This window comes from Epinephelus lanceolatus, chromosome 15, assembly GCF_041903045.1.
Source record: "Epinephelus lanceolatus isolate andai-2023 chromosome 15, ASM4190304v1, whole genome shotgun sequence".
Taxonomy (NCBI): Eukaryota; Metazoa; Chordata; class Actinopteri; order Perciformes; family Serranidae; genus Epinephelus; species Epinephelus lanceolatus.
Window position 1 is genome coordinate 31,293,094 of NC_135748.1, and position 20,350 is coordinate 31,313,443.

The 20,350-nt window shown below is 40.4% G+C and overlaps 1 protein-coding gene across 2 annotated transcripts in view; it reads left to right on the forward strand.

Moving 5' to 3' along the window:
- The window catches only part of pld1a (phospholipase D1a), a 57,328-nt gene that overhangs the window by 17,924 nt on the left and 19,054 nt on the right, over positions 1-20,350 (forward strand). For both annotated transcript variants that reach the window (XM_033642400.2, XM_033642399.2), the window contains exons 2-11: positions 4,391-4,600; positions 7,294-7,463; positions 7,744-7,886; positions 11,048-11,159; positions 11,429-11,494; positions 13,495-13,553; positions 15,144-15,236; positions 16,028-16,180; positions 17,882-18,031; positions 19,342-19,425. In XM_033642400.2, coding sequence (XP_033498291.1) covers positions 4,423-4,600; positions 7,294-7,463; positions 7,744-7,886; positions 11,048-11,159; positions 11,429-11,494; positions 13,495-13,553; positions 15,144-15,236; positions 16,028-16,180; positions 17,882-18,031; positions 19,342-19,425 — 1,208 coding nt within the window. In that variant the 5' untranslated portion in view covers positions 4,391-4,422. The remainder of the gene's footprint in view (positions 1-4,390; positions 4,601-7,293; positions 7,464-7,743; positions 7,887-11,047; positions 11,160-11,428; positions 11,495-13,494; positions 13,554-15,143; positions 15,237-16,027; positions 16,181-17,881; positions 18,032-19,341; positions 19,426-20,350) is intronic.

Sequence of the window (20,350 nt, forward strand, 5' to 3'; positions counted from 1 at the left end):
GTGTTAATGACAGCTGCGCATGATGTCATGTACTTAGACAGTTTAGTAATTCTGTGGTTTACAGTAACACCTTCCCCTTACTGGAAATAATTCTAACTTCTGTAGTGTATCATAATGTAGAGCAGTGACCCCTGACCTTTTTCCTTAATGCAGTGGTTCCCAACTGGTGGGTCGTGATGCAATGGATCGCAAGTGACTCGCAAACATGTCAAGGTTGTCAAAAAAACAACCTTTGAATTTCCGCCACAGAGCTTTTATTTTGAAGTGCCATTTCCTTGTGTAGAGTGAGTGACTGACGGTCAGCTACTAGACAGTAAGTGCGTTTCCATTAACCCTAGAAATGCGCAAAACCTAAATATCGGAATAAAAAACTGTGAAGTGCAATGGAAACACTTTTTTCGCAAATATACGTCACCAGACATTCAAGTCCTCTGTGAATTCCTCATTCACGATCCTCTCCCAGAAATCCTTTATCCATGGTCGCTGCCACACATGAGGACTTTGCCTTTGGGATACCACTCGCTCTCTTTGTCAGCAGTGGCAGCCGAGATGATTGTTCCAGCTCGCAAGAGATTTGGAATGTCTGTGTTACTTCTGCAAACAAAGTGGAGTCTCGCGGCACGAGATTTTGCGAGAGTTACAGCTCATACGCAAAACACCTTTTAATAGAAACACCTGCAAGCTGCAATTGTACTTTGTCAAAACTTTAGAAATATCGCATTTATTTTGCGCAAAACTGTAATGGAAACGTGACTAGAGACAGCAGACTAATGACTAAGGAGAAATCTGGACCCTGTGGCTGGACCAGTTGGAAACCACTGCCTCAAGGGACCCCTTTTCCATCATTGAGTAAACTGATGACCCCTCACTATGTGATATATTTTACATTATATTCAATGCATAATGCTAACAGTACTGAACACCTGATAAACTGTACAAGTAATCTAAATTGTGACGAGTAACTGTAGGATGTTTATGGGATTTAGATACATTTTGAGGAACTTGTGATACAGTTTTTTGTTTGTATGATGCATTGTTTTTTTTAAATCATACATATTAAATTTGATTCTTTCTTACAAATTCAGAGTTTGGCAGTTTTTCTGTTCACTCTTTGGTTGTTTAATCTTTGCACTTTTCTTAAGCAGGACAAGGTTGTTCAGCAGAAAGTAGAGGCTCTGTGACTTTACTATACACTCACTGACCACTTTATTAGGTACACCTTGCTAGTACCGGGTTGGACCCCTTTTCCCCTCAGGACTGCCTTGATAAATTGAGGCATAGATTCAACAAGGTGCAGGAAACATTCCTCAGAGATTTTGCTCCATATTGACATGATAGCATCACACAGTTGCTGCAGATTTGTCGGCTGCACCTCCATGATGTGAATCTCCTGTTCCACCACATCCCAAAGGTGCTCTTTTAGATGGAGATCTGGTGACTGTGGAGGCCACTGGAGTACAGTGAACTCATTGTCATGTTCAAGAAACCAGTTTGAGATGATTTGAGCTTTGTGACATGGTGCGTTATCCTGCTGGAAGTAGCCATCAGAAGATGGGTACACTGTGGTCATAAAGGGATGGACACGGTCAGCAACAGAATTTTTGTGTCAGTTGTGCAAAACTTGTTATATGAAGATAACTTTAAATAGGATCATTAAAGTACAAAAATCTTAGGAGAATGGAAAACAGAAGCAAATAGCAGCATATTTTAGGACACCACAAATAACAGGAAAGATGGGGTCATCACCTTCCAGCAGCTGCTGGAGGAATTGCGGGGAAACAGATTCCATGCTTTCTGGTTACGTAACAAACCAAAGTGATACTGGGATGAGATTTATATAGCACTCAATTCTATTTTTGAGATGCATATCCCCCAAGAACCATTGGGTGCTTCACTGGGAGTTGTCTCCAAAGGAATGAAACCAGAAGTCAATCTGTCATTCTTTTGCTGTCATTTTTGCTCCCCATTATCATGTAGTAACAAGAATGTCATCTGCAGTATGAGTACATAATAAGTCATTAATCTCATGATAACACAGTTTGATTTGGGTGTATGATTATGACACATGATTTGGACGGTGAGGAGGATATCGGCTCATTCTTTCATTGTGTGTGTCGGTAATGAAAAACTGGTCAGTCAGAGGGTTAGTTTGTCATTAACTGGATTTAAATAGGATAGTTCGTAGGAATGTCTCTGAAGTCAGGTCACAGGAAGGGTGACTGACACATGTTTCATTGAAATGTATCAACGCTGCATAGGTGCTGGAGAGGAAGGGTTGGTTGGGGTTGGGGCGGCCGGGTGTGCATGACTTTAGTAAATAATTCACTGAATCACTGAACTACAGATGATTTAGATTCAGTCATTCAGTCAAAAACTGAAGTGAATGATGACCAGCTCAGCTTAATGACAGTGCCACGCCACAGTTTAAGGAGCTCCCCATATTAGGACATGCTTAAAACTCCTCAGCTGTCCAAACTCAAATGGGGCTGCGACACTTTGTTCAGAAAATCACTCAATTAGAGCAATGTTCTCGTTCCTCTGATCGTCCTCAGACTACACAAATAATTCTCAAAACAAGTATTTTAAGTACTGAAGAAAACAAAACATAAAAACCTGGAAATACTATGCGGGAAAAATCTGATTTTTTAAAAAAATATTAATATAAGAAAATGCTCATTTTGTATGAGAAAAATCTAGTGTTTTTTTTACATTATTATTTATATAAATATTAATATGAAAAAAACCTCATTCACTCACATCATTTCCAGGTTTTTATGTTTTGTTTTCTTCAGTACCTAAAATATCTGGTTTTAGAATTATTTGAGTACTCAAAATAAGATGATTTTAATAAATGATTTTCTGGATTTTTTTGTATTATTATTTTGTTTTATTTTATTTTATTTTATTTTATTTTATAGGGCTGCATGGTGGAACAGTGGTTAGTATTGTTGCCCCACTCAGGGTTCGAACCTCAGGGTGGGGGAGCCCTTCTGTTTAGAGTTTGCATGTTCTCTCCTTGTCAGCGTGGGTTTTCTTTGGGTACTCCAGCTTCCTCCCACAGTCAAAAGACATGCAGGTTAATTGGTGACTCTAAAATGTCCGTAGGTGTGAATGTGAATGGTTGTCTGTCTCTATGTGTCAGCCCTGTGATAGTCTGGTGACCTGTCCAGGGTTATTGTCTCACCCAGGGTCAGCTGGTCCCCCCTCGACTGCTAACAGGATTAGCGGTTACAGAAATGAATGAATTAATGAATTAATTTCTTTTAGATGTCAAAATTAATGGCTTTCTGGCATATCAGTGACAGAGTGCTGAATAAACAGTTCTCCTAAATAGATTGTTGTTCCAGGGATACTGATCAACACAATGGTTTGTCTATACGGATACAATAAGAAAACACACAGACAGATGGAGAAACATAACAAATGCAGGTTCTTCCCAACAGTTTTATTAGCATAAAAATTATGTGAATCATGTTTGGGCTCATGCAGTTACCAGATCAAGCCAGTTGAACACTTCTGACATCTGTGCACCCACTCACTTCTGTCACCTGCTCTGTTGACTGTAAGGACTGGACTGAACTTGTCTCCTTGTCTCTGGGGCAGTGGGCACATGTGACATTGAAAGCTATTCCAGCTGTGACTACAGAACATTTGCCTGCTTATTAAAGAGCCTGCATACTTGCGGTCCTCACAGAACTCTTATAATAGAACATCAGGGTCTTGTGTAATCTCTCTTAATCACAACATAATGAAAGGTCGAGTGACAGTCTGTCTCCATGGGAGTCTATGTACCCTCAGGAAACAGCCATATAGTTTACAACAACATGGACATATGAACCCAGTCACTCTCTAATTCCCTTTGATTCCACAGCATTTGATGTTTCTGCGTTGGGTCATAATGGATTACATGTAATTAGGATTGTGTAGTCTACTGTAATCAGCCCAGATTACATCTGAAAAAATGTGTAGTAAGATTACAGTTGCATTGTCAAAGATTGCTTGATTCCATTTTTGATTACGTCTTTAAGATATGTCAGTTTATTGTAATTTGATTTGACCAGGTATAAATGTTCAATATGCAAAATGCTTTTTATTTACATTAAAAAATGTTTAGAGATGTTTAAAGAGAATTAAGAGTATTATTTTGTGGAACTGATTTGGAGTATCCCAACAGTGTTTAGATTAGATGACATTTTTGTAATTCAATAAATTACGTTGCTAATTAGTATCCAGAAAAGCACTCTAAAAATTAAATATATTATTATTGTTATTAATTACAAAAATGTATAATTTATATTCAGTAACTGACTACATTTCTAAGTGATCTGACCCAACCCATGTCTTTTTTTTTCATTTATGAAATGATAATATCTCCTGTCTTCTCTTCCAGGCTCGCCCTGCTCTTGGGGCTAACTGCTGAGCATGCTGGGTAAAGCCCCGCCCACGACCAGTAACCTTAACCTGGTGAACTCTGAGGAAAACACAGCGGCCCCAGACGCGCACGACGGTATCACGATGGCCGAGCTTGTGGAGAGCCTGGATACCAGAGAGCTGGACATGGGGGAGGGAGAGGATAATGACTATGATGGAAACAACATAGGTGTGTGTGTGTGTGTGTGTGTGTGTGTGTGTGTGTGTGTTTGCATATTTTCTGTCTGGCTCAAGTAGTGTGATTCCATCATTTCACCCAAGAATAAGGTGATACCTTAAATAAAACAATAACAATAAACAAAACAAATAGCCCTCAGTGAAATAAGGGTTCCAAAGACTGAGGTTGTACCCGGAACCATTTGCTTCTGAAGAACCCCTTTTTGAAGAAAAGTGTTCTTTGTAGGATTAAGGGTTCCAATAAGAACCATTTTCATCCAAAAAACATTTTGAAAGAAAGTTTTTAAAGGATTGTTGAAAGCATAGATATTAAAAGATCCTCACCCTCAGAAATTTAAATGTTTACCCATGTTTTCAATGGTATTTTTTTAAACGTGGATGTACCTGATGTCCCATTGATCAATCAGTTTTACTTGTGTTTATCATCATTTTCACATCATATAGAAAAGATACTGTCTTCCAAGTCCAAGTTTGAGAGACAGACAGTGAGAGAGGTGGATCTCTCTTTTGATCTGCTTCTGTACTCTTTGTGTCCATTGTGGCGGCATGGGTGGCAGGCAATACAAAGATGCAGTACAGCCTGCTGTTCCAGAAACAGCCCAGACAGCAAGCAAAACTCATCTGGATGACGTGTTTTGCATCAGTAAGTGTCACCCGGCAGAGTTTTGCCAGGGGAAAGTAGGGATATCTAGGCACAGGTCGGATGGCGGGAAGTTTAACACAGTTCGTTTACACGTACTACTCACACTGCGGTGATACAAAGCTGGCTGAAAATCCGCAAAGTATCCCTTCAATCACTAATGGCCCATTAGGAGTGTCATGAAGACTAAGGCTGTTTGCCTTTGTTTCCTTTGCCACAGACTAATCTGTTACACTAAAACCATAATTAGTGGAATAAAAAAGAGTTCTCAGCAGAAAGTCCTGGGTGGGTCCTAGATGAAACCCTTGGATTATTAAGGGGTTCTCGGTAGTACCCCTGGGTAGGTTCTTGCTAGCAAGGTGGAAAGGTTCTGGATAGATCCCCCAGAGAGGGTTCTTGATGGAAACGTTATCCCATAGAAGGATTTTCTGTAAAAACTTTCACAGGTGGTTTTGGGTGGAGCCTTTCACAGATGGTCCAAGGTATAACCATGGATGCTATGTTCTAGGTAGAGCTGTCTGAAAATGTTCCAGGTGGAACCTTTATAAAAGGATTTACCAAGAACCAAAAAGGGTTCATCTATGGCAGGCATGTTCAAAGTCCATCCCAGTGGCCAATTGTGGCCTGTGGAATGATTTTAAATGGCCCCTGGCTTCCATCCATCCATCCGTTTTCGTCCGCTTATCTGTGGCCAGGTCACGGGGGCAGCAGGACAAGCAAAGCACCCCAGACGACCCCAAGGGGTTCCAAGCCAGATGAGATATGTAGTCCCTCCAGTGTGTTCTGGGTCTGCCCTGAGCCTCCTACGAGTGGGATGTGCCCAGAACACCTGTAACGGGAGGCACCCAGGAGGCATCCTGATCAGATGCCCGAACCACCTCAACTTACCCCTCTCAATGCAAAGAAGAGGTGGTTCTACTCCGAACTCCCTCTGGAGCCCGCCCCTGGCTTGCTGTTTAAAATATACTAATTGTGGCCCAAAACACACATCTGTTAATCATGCAAGATCACTCTACATCTGCTCCGTTCATTGCACAATAGCAGAACTATCATACAGTTTATAGATGTGCACCAAATAGGAACTGCGCAGGTGGAACTAATGTGTTGTCATAAACTGTAAACAAGCAATTAATGGTTGTATAACAGCAGATATTTCCTACCAGGTAGCAGACATGGCCATTAAGCTGACAGCGAGGGCCGCCACTTTCCACAGTGATGGAAAATTGAATTCTTTTTCACTGAAAGATTAAACAGTTGCGAATGTTTCATTTGTATGTGTTTTTTTTAATAACCCATATGATGTAAGAAGCAGCTGGCCCTTAACGTATTTTCACATGATCTAATCTGGCCCCCATTCAAAAAAGTCCAGACACCGCTGACCTGTGGGGACCTGAAGCAGAAGAGCCAGATATGGTTCTACTTGGCACCTTTATTTTTAAGAGTGTGCCACTGTGATTGCTTTAAATACTTGGCAAACCTCTCAGCTGAACAGAGCAGTCAGTTATTCAAGTGATAAACAGATCAGCTGGTAGTAGGCTGTTATGTAAAGTCCTCAAGAGATTAAACTTCCAGGAAACTTGTCAGATTGTGAACTAGATTCATCATTCATAAGCAATGTTTCTGTGATGATATAATCTCATATCAGTAAGTATGTGAATGTCCTCCAAGGGTTGTACGCAGGATCTCTGGGAGATGTAGGACAACTGAGGGACAGTGAACCAGCCAGGCTGAGGGAAAGTGGGCTCACATTGTCTGTCAGTGTGGAAAATTGACAAAATTGAGTTACAAAAGGAAACTGAGCTTGTGTCTAACAGTGCAGGAGTATGAGGGTGGATTTTTCCTTTACATAATTTAGATCTCACAAACTTTACCAGAGCATAAACAGAAACATTTGACCCAACACTGCAAAGTAAAAAATCTTGAACAAAGGCTGAGTTTTCGGCGATGCAGCCTACTCGCTCCTAAGCAGCCGGAACAACTCCTACATGCACAAACAGAAGAAAAGAAAAAATCACGCTAACCACCCGCCTCTGTCTTTCTCCTAGGGGACAGTCGTATTGCATTTTCAGCTGTTTATGCCACAGTGGGCTTCAAGGAAGCCAGCGCAAAGGTCTACCTTTCCACTGTTCCCATTACTGCCCGGATACTTGAGGTGGAGAGATTCACCACGGCACAAGACCGCTTCAACCTGTCGCACCAAAGGAGTGTCAACAAGGTACTGCACACACTGTTAATGACAAAACAATCCAGATATTATTACTATCTTTTGTGGCACTCCTTAGCTTTGGTTGTTTCTATTTCAGAAAATATAGGGATCAGATGTTAATTATGAGCTGCACAGGATAAAAGCCTCTATAATTAGTGTCTGCTGCAATTCTTTATGTATTTGAATATGAATTTTTGCTTTTAGAACAACCATCTCACAGCAACTAAAATGACTCTAACCCCAATGTTTGCCCCAATATCTCTTTCCCACCTTGTGTGTGTATCTTCAGTCTCTGCCAGCGGTGTTCAAGATTGAGCTGAAGCACGGTGAGTTTACCTGGGTGGTCAAGAGGAAGGAGAAACACTTCATGGAGCTTCACAGAGAGCTGAGGACGTACAAGACCTTCATGAGGATACCGCTGCCGTCACGCAGGTTGGTGCCTGCACACACACACACACACACACACACACACACATGCACATACTGGTAGATTTACACTCCCACCAGCACACTTGTTTTTGTCACATTGCACTGACCTTGTGGGGAAAAAAGCTTTCTGTCCCTACCTGAGTCCCCACAGTGTTACTTTACGAAAGGATTCTCTACCCACAGTGTGATTAACACACACAAGTGCACACACGAAGTTATACTACGAAGGTCTTTCCTGAAAAACAATACATAGGCTCATACAGAACTAAGGAGAGTTATGGGTGCTCAGGTGAGGTCGAGGCTTTATCAAAAGGTAGCAGCCAGGTGCCAGATGGTCGGCAGCAGGTTTCCAAGAGACACAGCACTGAAAAAAATGCAAATTTAGTGAGGCGAAACAACAAATAAGGCTGAACTTTGGGTTGGTTTTACTTTCACTTTTGCTAGTGAACATGTGTAAACACAGAAACCAACAATCCCGCAGAGTATAGGTATAACATATTAAAAGAGTAGTGTTACATTTAGGGAAATAGACGTATTTGCTTTCTTGAGAGTTAGATAAGAAGATCAATGCTGCTCTCATGTCTGAATATGAAGCTAGAACCAGAGGATGATTAGCTTAGCTTAGCTTAGCTTAGCATAAAGACTGGAAACAAAGCGAAACAGAAAGCCTGGCTGTCTGAAGTTAAAGAAATCTGCCAGCACATCTAGTGTAAATTTTACTAAAAAACAGGTTAACACCTCATTTCCACTTACGTATGTGACTGATGTCCATAGATTAGAGCTTAGATCGGGCTCCAAAAATCCATGTTCTGTCCGAGCCCGTCCCGTCCCTTTAACTGTAATTATGAGCCTGAGCCTGGTTTAAACCCGACATTTTTTTTAAGGATACGAACGTGGACATTGAAGGCTGACTCTCGTCTCGTCGATGGCAAGCCTTCGTCATGTGCCTCTGTCATCTGTCGAGGTCCCCGTCTTTTTTCTGGTATGTACCAGCATCGTGCTGCACTTCGTACACTCGACGAAGCTGACACACACGTTGTCACCGTCAACAACTCACATGTGCGTGGCCAGTAGTGCCGTCAAGGAGGGGCCTCACCCGTCTGAGCCCGAGGATAGTGGCGGGAAATTACAGCTGGACTCAGCCTACGGGTCGGATCGGGTTCAGGCTTGGGCAGAGAATCTAAGCTCTACTGTAGATCTATAAATACATGGATGATGCCTCTAGTGTCCAATGCAAGGAAGTGCATTTCCTTACCGATGGAAAGAAACCTGATAGAAACTACCTGTAGCCATGGGGGAGAGGCTAATTCTGTCCGTTTTTCACCATACAGTAGTTTGGAACATGTACTCGGAACTTTAACGGGACAGAAACAGGACCTGCCAGGTACATGGCATGTTGTATGAAATATTTATTTAAAAAGACGTATGAACGGCTGAGCAAGTCATAATGACGATCTAGCTGTATATAATGTATAACCATATTTTAGCAGAATACATCACTCATTCACAGTGTGTTAAAACTAGATAAACAAGTTCTTTTTAATCAGACAAACTCAGTTGACGATCACCACAGGCAACTGAAGTGAAGGAAATAGCCTGTTAGCCAGTTAGCAGCCTGTTAGCCAAACATAGGAATGAATGGACTTCCTGTTGCCTTGTCTATGTACACATATCTCAGTGGAAACGAGGTGTTATTCTCCTTGGTTCATTTATATTGTGGTGACCGAAGTTTTCCTGTTATTCCCACTCTGCTGGCATTGCTTGAATGCAGCAACAGTTGCCAGGCAGCAAAAGGACTCCAGGAAGTCAGTATGCTCAGCAATTTCCGTTTGTGTTTGGATGAAACAATCAAGACACAACATTTAAAGTGGAAATTTTTGCTTTAGATTATCATCATGAAGTCAGTGTTGATTGCACAGTGTCATGGCTTTCGAATAATTACACCATCAGTGTTTAGAGTGGTTCCCTATAAACCTCGTATTTACTAGCCTATGCCATTGTGTCTGCCATTGTGTTTAATCTCCTAAGAAAAGGAGGGTTCGATTGGCAATGCCAACCGTTGCATAACCAAAACAGGAAGACGATAAATCTTTAATTTTTCCCAGTAGCTATCCATAGCAGGTACCAAAGAGTTTCAATGTGACTTATTGGCGGTTACTAGTCCCATTAGAGGAAATGATGGTGGAACAATCGAAGTAGTTATGGAAACTATGGTAGTTGTTCGACACTGAGGAAAATGGAAAGTAATCCAGGTGTTTCCTTGACAGCGACAGCAGCAACAATTCTTTCCTTTTGTGTGGAGTTTGCATGTTCTCCCCGTGTCGGCGTGGGTTTTCTCTGGGTACTCCGGCTTCCTCCCACAGTCCAAAGACATGCAGGTTAATTGATGACTCTAAATTGTCCGTAGGTGTGAATGTGAGTGTGAATGTTGTCTGTCTCTATGTGTCAGCCCTGTGATAGTCTGGCGACCTGTCCCAGCTGGGATAGGCTTCAGCTCCAGCTTACGGAAAATGCATGAATGTAATAATTTATCAACTTTTGCAAACAGTACAGTGGTACTCTGGCATCTCAACTCCCTTCCTTTGTTTTCCTCTTTTTCCCTTATGTCTCTGTCTCTTTCCCTCCCTCTTTCTCTCTCTGGTGATATTCAAGACAAAGGAATGTTGCCCTTGAATTTTAATAGGATTTACTTTTGCCTTACTCCCTCTTTCTCTCTCCCTGTCTGTGATCTTGACTTAATTCTGTTATAGACAGGGGCACATGATGGATTCTTACAATTGTTTTGTACTTGCTTTTTGCCTCAAAAATAAGAAGTCGTGTTGTTTTCAGTTGAATAAATGTTCATTTTGCCGTTCTATATCCCTGGTTGATGTCACACAACAGTGAGTCAACCTGCAACCTGTCAGTTTATTCAAGCTTTTATATTTGCTTTTCTACACAACTGCTCGCGGCAAGATACACAGGAACTTATGTGTCAAAATAACAGCTGAAACTTGAGTTTTTAGCTTCGGGCAATGATGGAACAAAAGCCATCACCCAGAAGTTGTTTGTGCTTAAAGTTCATCCCCAAACTTCAAGGACAAAGTATGGAAACACTGTGCAATTTTGAAATAGCTTGGACTTTAACATCATCATCATCTCAGTTTCCTCTGTCTCTGTCTCAGCCACACAGTGAGGAGACGAACAGTGAGGAAGAGTGAAGTGAGGGAGATGCCCTCCCTGCCGAGGGGCAGCGGAGACGAGCTGGTGCGAGATGAGCAGGTCTCCAGCAGGAGGGTACGTCGCACCGCTGCAGAGCCCTGCAGCCTTTCTGCCTGTTTCCTGTTCTGGTTGGAAAATTCACTCTTGTCATATCTTAACTTCGTGGCAAGGAGCTCTCCTGGCACTCGCTTGTTGCCATGGCACTAAACTCCTTGCCAGCATATGTATCCTCTAATACCCTCTCTGACTGTGTGTGTGTGTGTGTGCATGTTGGTAATTATGTGCTTTGATTTTGTCCTTAAAATACTCACAATGGCCCAAATATAGTGTATGTGTTTCTACAGAGACAATTAGAAGACTATTTGAACAAGCTGCTGAAGATGGCCATGTACCGCAAATATCACCATACTGTGAGTAATCATACTGAGCACTGCAAGCTGTCACGTAACCACACAATGACTGCCTGATCAACTACAAGTTAAAGTTTGTACTTATTGTGTGTGTATTAGAAATATCTCTACATATGTATCAAATGTAAAACTTAAATGAGTAGCCCGAGCTATTATTTGCTCCAATCACTGAAGTCAGTAGGTTTATATTTGGGACAGGCCCTTAATTCCTTTTACGCAAAAATGTTGCTCAGCAATGAAGGGAAATATAATCTGTCTCCCCATTTCACATACTGTCATTAAAAAGGAAAAAAGCCCACAAAAATAATCTTAAAAAAATAATTAAATAAATAAACTGCTTGGCAACCAGTCCAGGCTTCTAATTGAGATAGGCCTTTATATGTCAAAATGTGTAGCCACATTTTGACATATAAAGGCCTGTACATGTCAAAATGTGGGACTGGGCATATAATTGGGACTCAGCTTTAACCCTTTGAAAGCTGACGAAATTGGCTTGTTTGGGGTTTTTTTTTTTTTTCAAAAACATGGGAACAAAAGAAGAAATGACCCCCCAAAAATAGCAAGAAATTTGTAAAAAAAAAAAAAAAAGGAAAAGAAATAAAGTTAAGAGAAAATTAAAAACAAGAAAATTTGTTAAACGAACAAACAAAAAAACAACAACAATAAAAAACATGGAAAGAAATACAGGAAAAAAGAAAGAAAAGAAAGTTAGAAACACAAGAAAAAATATAATGATTCTGTAACATAATTTTAAATATACAGTAATGATAATTATAAATGTAGTTTTTCCCTATTTTATAGGTTTCAAAGGGTTAAATTGAAAATTTTACAGTATCCTGTTAGTGACTGTAAATGCATTGCAAACTTAAATATAATCAACAGTGTCTTTTTTTAGCATAACCATAAGAAGTCGTATAGTATGTCATAAAAAGTCATAGTGTGTGGACTTCCTCTGTGGTCTTCAATCATACACTGGTTACCCAAATGGCACTCACATATCAAAACTTTGAGAATCTCTAATCTAAGATTTTTATTTTAAAATGCTATAAAATGGTCAGTTTAGCTCTTTAGTTTCTAAAACATTTCTCCTCGGCAACACACTACAACACACAACACTACAAGGCAACACACAAAAAAGACACAAAACACCTCAGGGAGCCACAACATGACCTCAAAACAACCTCATATGAGCAGAATGTATCATGGCAGCTTATGTAGATGCTCTGTAAAAGTAAATACAATCAACATTATTTTTCAGTATTTTGCTAAGCTCTGTCCTCATGGTGGAACAGTGAGTGTTGACACAGATGATTAATATGTTTACCCATCACACTGTGTCTGCTTTATGTTGACACACTCAGCATATTTAAGTATTTTATTGCTGCTTATTTAAGCTAGCAAATGCTTTCAAATCTGCTAAATGCCCCGAGGAGGAACACTGTGCAGTACTGTGAGAAAGACAAAAGACAGTGTTTCTTTTTCATTTTTGGACATAAAAATATTTAATGTGACAGGATGTTACATATACAGTAGTATTTTGCCGACTGCTTTTCATTTACTATATATGATTTTCAAGTACAATGCAAAAAGGAAGTGACTTATCACCAGTACCACCTTATATTTAGGCCAGTATCGTCCAGTGTGTACTCTTTAGCATACTAAACCTTACATTCACCCTTACTTACCTTAACTCAATTGTGAAATGAGCTTTAAAACAAATCAATAGGAGGTTTAGTCTGAGCATCGTGCGTGTTATGTGCTCACATATTAATACGATGCATCATTCTGACACATTGAAAGTTAATATCTGAGCTGAGATGACAACACATATTGAGATCATTGACGATGACTCACATTGCCTCCAGGTGGATGGTATGTGTGGACGTACTGCGACAGCTGCCTGCTCAGAGTCACATGTCGATTTGTTAAGTGCACAGTATGTATTTTTTACAGGAGTCACTGTGTGAATCCTCTTGTTTTCTCTTCCTGTCTATTCTCAGATGGAGTTTATTGACGTCAGCCAGCTGTCTTTTATTCATGACTTGGGGCCCAAAGGACTGTGAGTGTTTTCTCTTCTTCCAAACCCCCCGACCCCCAACCCATCTGTAAAAACAATTCTTGTGTCAGGTGGATAAGCACTGAACGGTTCACAGCAGAGTGAAGCACTTGAGCTGAAATCTAGAGGATCAGGATGAACATGTCTCTGTCTTTGAAGAAGTATTTCCCTGCTGAAAGAGAAGAGGTCTTCTCATTCGACTGGGCTGTCTATGCAATATAAAGATGCAAATACTTTAGAATGTGGTACTACATGACCAGAGAAAACAGGAAAATAGCTGTGGCATATTATTTTGCTCAAGAGGTAGAAAAACCTCCAACTACCAGAATACACAGCGCCGCAACAGACCATTAAACGCTCCTGCTGGTCGGTGACATAATACGAGCTTGGCTGTTTTTCCACAGGAAACAACATGGTGGGTGGCTGATAACGAACTCAAACAGCAAGCTAAAACATGTTTGGAAAACATTTTAGGTTGAGAAATAGTTAACATACTACAGTAATTTGGGTTTATATTTGATCAGCACTGCCTAGTTTTCCCGTTTTCTCTTGTTTGTTTTTTTTTCTCAGGAAACAGTATGGTGCCCACTTCCTGTTTGCAAAATCCCATATTACAGCCGAAAAGTGCCCTTTAATATGTTTAGGAAGATATTTTAATACATTAAATTAATCTTGGCTTATAACTGATCATCGCTGCTTAGTTTTACCGTTTTCTCTTTTTTTTTTTTTTTTTTCCCTCAGGAAACAGTATGACATCCACTTCCTGTTTGCAGTTTCTCATATTACAGTCAGAGAGTGCACTAAAATATGTTTCGATAGATATTTTAGGCAATACAGTAAAATCCTGGTTTATATTTGACCAGGACTGCGTGGTTTTACTGGTCTCTCCCCTTTGTTTTTGTTTTTTTTTTGCAGGAAACAGTATGGCGCCCACTTCCTGTCAGCAAATTCCCACATTATATCCAAAAAGCGCCCTTAAATATGTTTATGAAGATATTTTAGGCAATACAGTAAAATAAGCTTGGTTTAAATTTGATCAGCCCTGCGTAGTTTCCCCACTTTCTTTCGATTTTTTTCCCCAGGAAACAATATGGTGCCCACTTCCTGTTCGCAAATATAAATATATATGAAAATATGTTTCTGAGGATATTTTAGGCAAAGCAGTAAAATAAGCTTAGTTTATATTTGATCAGCACTGCTTGTTTTTACCATTTGTCTCTCGTTTCCCCCCCCACCCCCCGCAGGAAACAAGATGACGCCCACTTCCTGCTCGCAAATTCCCATATTACAGCCAAAAAGTGCACTCAGATTTGTTAATGAAAATATTTTAGGCAATACAGTAACAGAATCTTGGTTTGTACATGACCAGCACTGCTTAGTTTCACTGTTTGATCTGAGTTTGGTCCGAGTTGAGAGATACTCTTTGTGTCTGTGGTCACAGGCATACAAAAATGCGGAAGTACAATCTGTAGTTTGAGCAACAGCAAAAACTGGGCAGTTTTCAGATCCACCACAATATTCAAAGTCTCTACTCTCCCTCCACCCCAACGTCCTTTTTTCTTTGAAGATACTTGACGTTTTTGTCTCTTGCAGGGAAGGGATGATCTATAAGCGCTCAGGCGGACATCGTATTCCTGGCATGAACTGCTGTGGTCACAGCCAGGCCTGCTACCGCTGGTCCAAACGGTGTGTGGTTACCTCTGTCCTTGTATGTCGCTCTCTTCAACCTTATCCTTGTCTTTCAGTCTGTCCCTGCTATTGTTTTTGTTGCCATACTCACAATTTGTATCTCACTGCTTGTGACTGTTTTTTCTTCTTGTAATCAAACAGCTTTATATAGCAACAATCCTGCCTACAGTTCACAAGTGTGATAAAACACCAGATAAAGGATCCATGTTTTTATTTTACTTTTGAATTTCTCTCTTTAACTGGCAAACATGTCTACATGTAGGTGTGATGGAAGCTATGTACGAAAGAAATTACACATTCCAGACTCAGATCTCTGGCAGGAAGCTGTCAGAGTGTGGGTGTTAAAAGCCAGTGACCACTCATTGCATATTTAAAACCACAATAATAATAATATCTTATTAAGTGTTACTTTCGGCTGTCGTGATGTTTTGTAGTTTGCTGACAGAATCTTCGTAGCATCTTCGGCCCAGCTGCATTGGCACATGCTTGCCTCTCGCTTCATCTGTTTGTCTGTTTTCTTTCTCTTCATCACAGCCAAATTATTATGTGAGCAGTTCTTATTGTTGTTTTCTGAAGACAACACAAAAAAATCCCACACGTTTGAAACACTCTGTCCATCCACCTACATCCCCATGATGATTTTCTTCCTACACCTTTTCCTTAAAATGAGAGATATAAGAAATGCTCCACAGCATTCATTCGAGATCTGCAGAGCGTTACACACAAATCCTGATGATGATTATTATGTTGATGAGGACTGTGTGTGTGTTTGTGTGTGTGTTGTGTAGCTGGCTGGTGGTGAAGGACTCGTGCCTGCTGTACATGAAGCCAGACTCAGGGGCCATCTCGTTCGTCCTGCTGGTGGACAAAGAGTTCAGCATCAAGATGGACTCCAAAGACACAGAGACCAAACATGGAGTGCGGATTGACAGCCTGTCCAGGTGATATTTCTGTGTCTGTACGGTTGAACATTTGAATTTTGCTGCAGATGCCCAAGGAGTTATCATACTGTATATATTTTGATAGTCAGTTTGTGATGTGAAAATGTACCCCAAACAGTTATATATCCCACAGTAAAAGAAATAGACTTATAAGAGACTTCCTACACTCTCAAGAGAACAGGCCCATGGATGGATTACTGAATGGGCCTGGGGGTCCCCAATGGCCTTCACCTGCAAAATACCACTGAAATTAACACGTACACAACCAGGAAGAGACTTGAAATGACCACAAAGAGACACAAAAAGGCCTCAAAGAGATGGTAAGGAACTGAAAGAGACACAAAAGAACTACAAAAGCAGGCAAAACAACCATAAGGCCATCAGTACGAATAGACACAAAATCACCACAAAGAAACATAAAACCACCAAATGATGCATAACGACCACAAAGAGACGCACAACCACAAACTCTAACGGTGCTTTAAGACCTAGAGTTATCTTGCTTTGGTCCGAATCAGGGACTAATTTTGTCTCAAAGTGGACCAGATCAAACGCCTTGGTCAGAATTTCCATGCGGGAAAAATCCAGGAAGTGAACAAAACGTTGAAGAAGAGTACACTTGCAAGATAAATGTGACACTTTCTAATGTCACAATGGAGGGGCAACTACGCAGGTTGATTTTAGCGCTGCTCATCGTGGACTGTATTGCTGTTATTGTTCACTTTAGTCAAACCATACAGTTTGAAAACGAGGCGCGGCTCCAACTAGAAAACAATGTTTTGATGCATTGGATGTGCTGAATGTGCATATTAAGGCAGTACAGGAGGAGGTGCACATTAATAATCCTCCAGGACTGTAACATGCTCATGTTTAACCCAAACAATGTGTCATGTGACTGCAGTTGGTTCAGATCCAGGTCGGAACACATTCTCACCACAAATGAACCGCACCAGAGTTCGTTTGTAACCGAACCGAGTCCACCTCTTCAAGAAGGTCTCGGTCTGGTTGTTTTGGTGCACACCTGAGTGTGATTGCTGTCTTCACACCTGCCCAAACGAACCGCACTTTGGGGACAAATGAACTTGAGTTCGACTGAACCGAACCGAACAGGGCAGGTGTGAAAGCAACGCGACTGTCTTGGTCCTGTGTAGGAGAGGTGGTGGTGCCTTTTGCTGTCTGTACCCAGAGGCCCATTGTGTCATTTGCTGAAAATGTGTTACATTTCTCTGCTGATCACCATGTGGAAAACCAGATTTTTTTTTACCATTAATCCATCATTTTAGATGGCTATAAACCTTTTTGCTCTCCAATTTAAAGTACAAATCTCAACCACTGTTCCAAAAAATGGAGAAAAAATCAAAAACAAAAATCACAGCTTCTTTGCTTAAAGCTGTTGTGAACAGACTGCTGTTACAGGGCGGATTGTTTTCTTCAGCTTCTTTTCATTCCAACGCTCTTAATCCAGGGCTTATTTTATTTTAGGAATGGTTACAGAGCTTTGTTATCTCGTAAAAGAAAAACACAATGCCTGCTTTTATAAACCGAACAGCAGTGTGTTAAGCTGAGGGTGAAATGAAACTAAAAATTTGGATTGCCTCATTTTTTGGCACTAATACAGTTCATGTAAGGGCCAGTAAAATGTATCTGTGTGTGTGAGCTCAGGTGTGTATTTCATTGTGTCTGTGTACATCCTCCTGGCAGGACCCTGGTGTTTAAGTGCAGCAGCTACAGACACGCTCGCTGGTGGGGTCAGAGCATCGAGAGCTTCGTGAGGAGTCATGGGAAGGCTTTCCTCCGAGATCACCGCTGCGGATCGTTTGCGCAGGAACAGGAAAACATCCCCGCCAAATGGTAACTATGCCAGGAGAGAGCACAATTTTTGGAACTAGAAACATATAATTGAAAAAAGAAAAGCAAAGATTTGCATTTGTTTTATTAAAGTTCCACATTTGTTTCTTTCTAACAGACATATATACTGTTGTACAATTACATTTACAATTTCACGTCTTAAAATTGTGACTTTTCAGCTCTACAAAAGTAACTCAAACTGAAAATATAAATATACAATTTAAGAAATGTGAAGATTTAATTTTGTTCTTTACAAGAAAGCTGTTAATTGTAGCATAAAATAAATACTCAGAACACAGAATCAGAATCAGAAATACTTTATTGATCCCCATGGGGAAATTGTGATTCGTAACAGTTGCTGTTTGTCAACTTTACGCAGGCACCGGTCACTTGCAGGTGCCAGGTGGGAGCTTCTTGCGAGATTTTGAAGTATCTCGTCTCCTCGTTCAGAAAAAAAATTACCACGAAAAACAGAAAAAAATCACCACGAAAAACAGGGAAAAAATTACTCAGAAAAACAGAAAATATTACTCCGAAAAACAGGGAAAATATTACTCCGAAAAACAGAAAAAATGACACCAAAAAACAGAAAAATAAATAAATTACTCCAAAAAAAAGAAAAAAATACTCAGAAAACAGAGCTTTTTTTATTTGTCAAGTGAATGCAATACGCTTCCGTAATAAAGCAGTAAGATAAAATAAATAAAAATTAAAATTAAAAAAATTGATTAAAAAAAATTAAAATGCACATTAACAAAAATAAAATGTACATTATGCTAAAAATAAATATAAAAAATATATATATATTGTCACTGTGCTGTGTAAGTGACAATATGTATTTTATTTTTAATATTTTTTAATATATTACATACATGTTTAACGCACATTTTCCATATTTTATGTTCCCTCTGTCTTCCTGTGTTTCTCCTTTCTCTGGTAACAATAGAAATGTTTGAGAGGACCAAGCACTCAACTCTCTTTTGGCTGTTTATTAGTCTCTCAGGTCTTTTTTTTGCGATCTCTCCCCCTCAGCTGGCAGATTCTGTGATATTGAATCGTCTGTGCGATAATGTCATTACATTGTCTTTGCACTCAGCACGGAGCCTGAGGGAAAAACAGGCTGCAGTCCTGTGAGCTAATGGAAAAAAACAGAGCATTTATGTTTTGATGACACAGCTATGGGTGTAGCCTGGAGCTTGCGAGGTTGAGACTGCGTGTGTGTGTGTGTGTGTGTGTGTGTGTGTGTGTATGTGTCAACACAAGCACATGGGAGTAATTTTCACATGTAATTTACACAACTATTTTCTTTGCAGGTATGTGAATGGAAAGACTTACATGGAGGATGTGGCCGATGCTTTAGAGGAGGCTAAAGAGGAAATCTTTATCACAGACTGGTGGTGAGTTTTAGTGTATTGTTTGTGTACAGATGCATGATGTGACACTGTGGTTAAGATGTGCCTGCTGTCAGCGCTGAAGTATGAGAACCCAGAAGTACACAGCTCAGTGGGTTTTAGCAGTTCTGCTTTAATGCAGCAGCTTCAACTGTCTCCAAAACTGACACTAATAAGCCCTGAGAAGCAAAAAGACTGAAAAGACATAGTCTATTCTGGGTAAGTGCACTCAACCAGGAGCCTGTATCACGAAGCAAGTTTAACTATATCTGGCTCTCTTTGAGCTACCGGCCTTCACAGAACCAAACACAGGAAATTTTGGATAACCAGTGTAACAAAGCTGGCTATTAACTCCAGTCAAGATTATGCATTCATTTTATTTCATAGTGAAAATTTTCTGTTACATAATGAATAAAGTATTGAGATTAAGTGATATGCTGACAGGAGCAGTGTGTAGGATTTAGTGGCATCCAGTGGTGAGGTTAGCAGATAGCAACCAGGTGACACTTGTGTGCCAAACTAGAACTCCCAGTTAGGATTCATTGTTCAGGAGGTTTTTACTGGGAGCTGAATTACCCACAGAGGACTCTTACTCTCCAGAACAAACGGACCAGGTGATTTAAACCAGTAAAAACGCTGAATAAAGCAGTTTCATGTTACAAAGTAGTGTTTCTACAATGCTGTTCAGCTTGTCACAGACAGGTTGCCAGACCAGCTTCTGCAATATGTGCTCAGCTTTTTATCCCTGGCAACTTGAAGCAACACAATGGAGGATTGTGCTTTTTACCTCCCGGGGTCCCCCTACAGATGAAAAACGGTAAAGTCTGTTACAGCTGTCACAAAAATCTTCCTGCGCGTGCATTTGTTGACAAGCCAACGATACCGGTGAACTTCCTGAAGCTGGCCGTGTAATGCTCGATCATCATGTCTT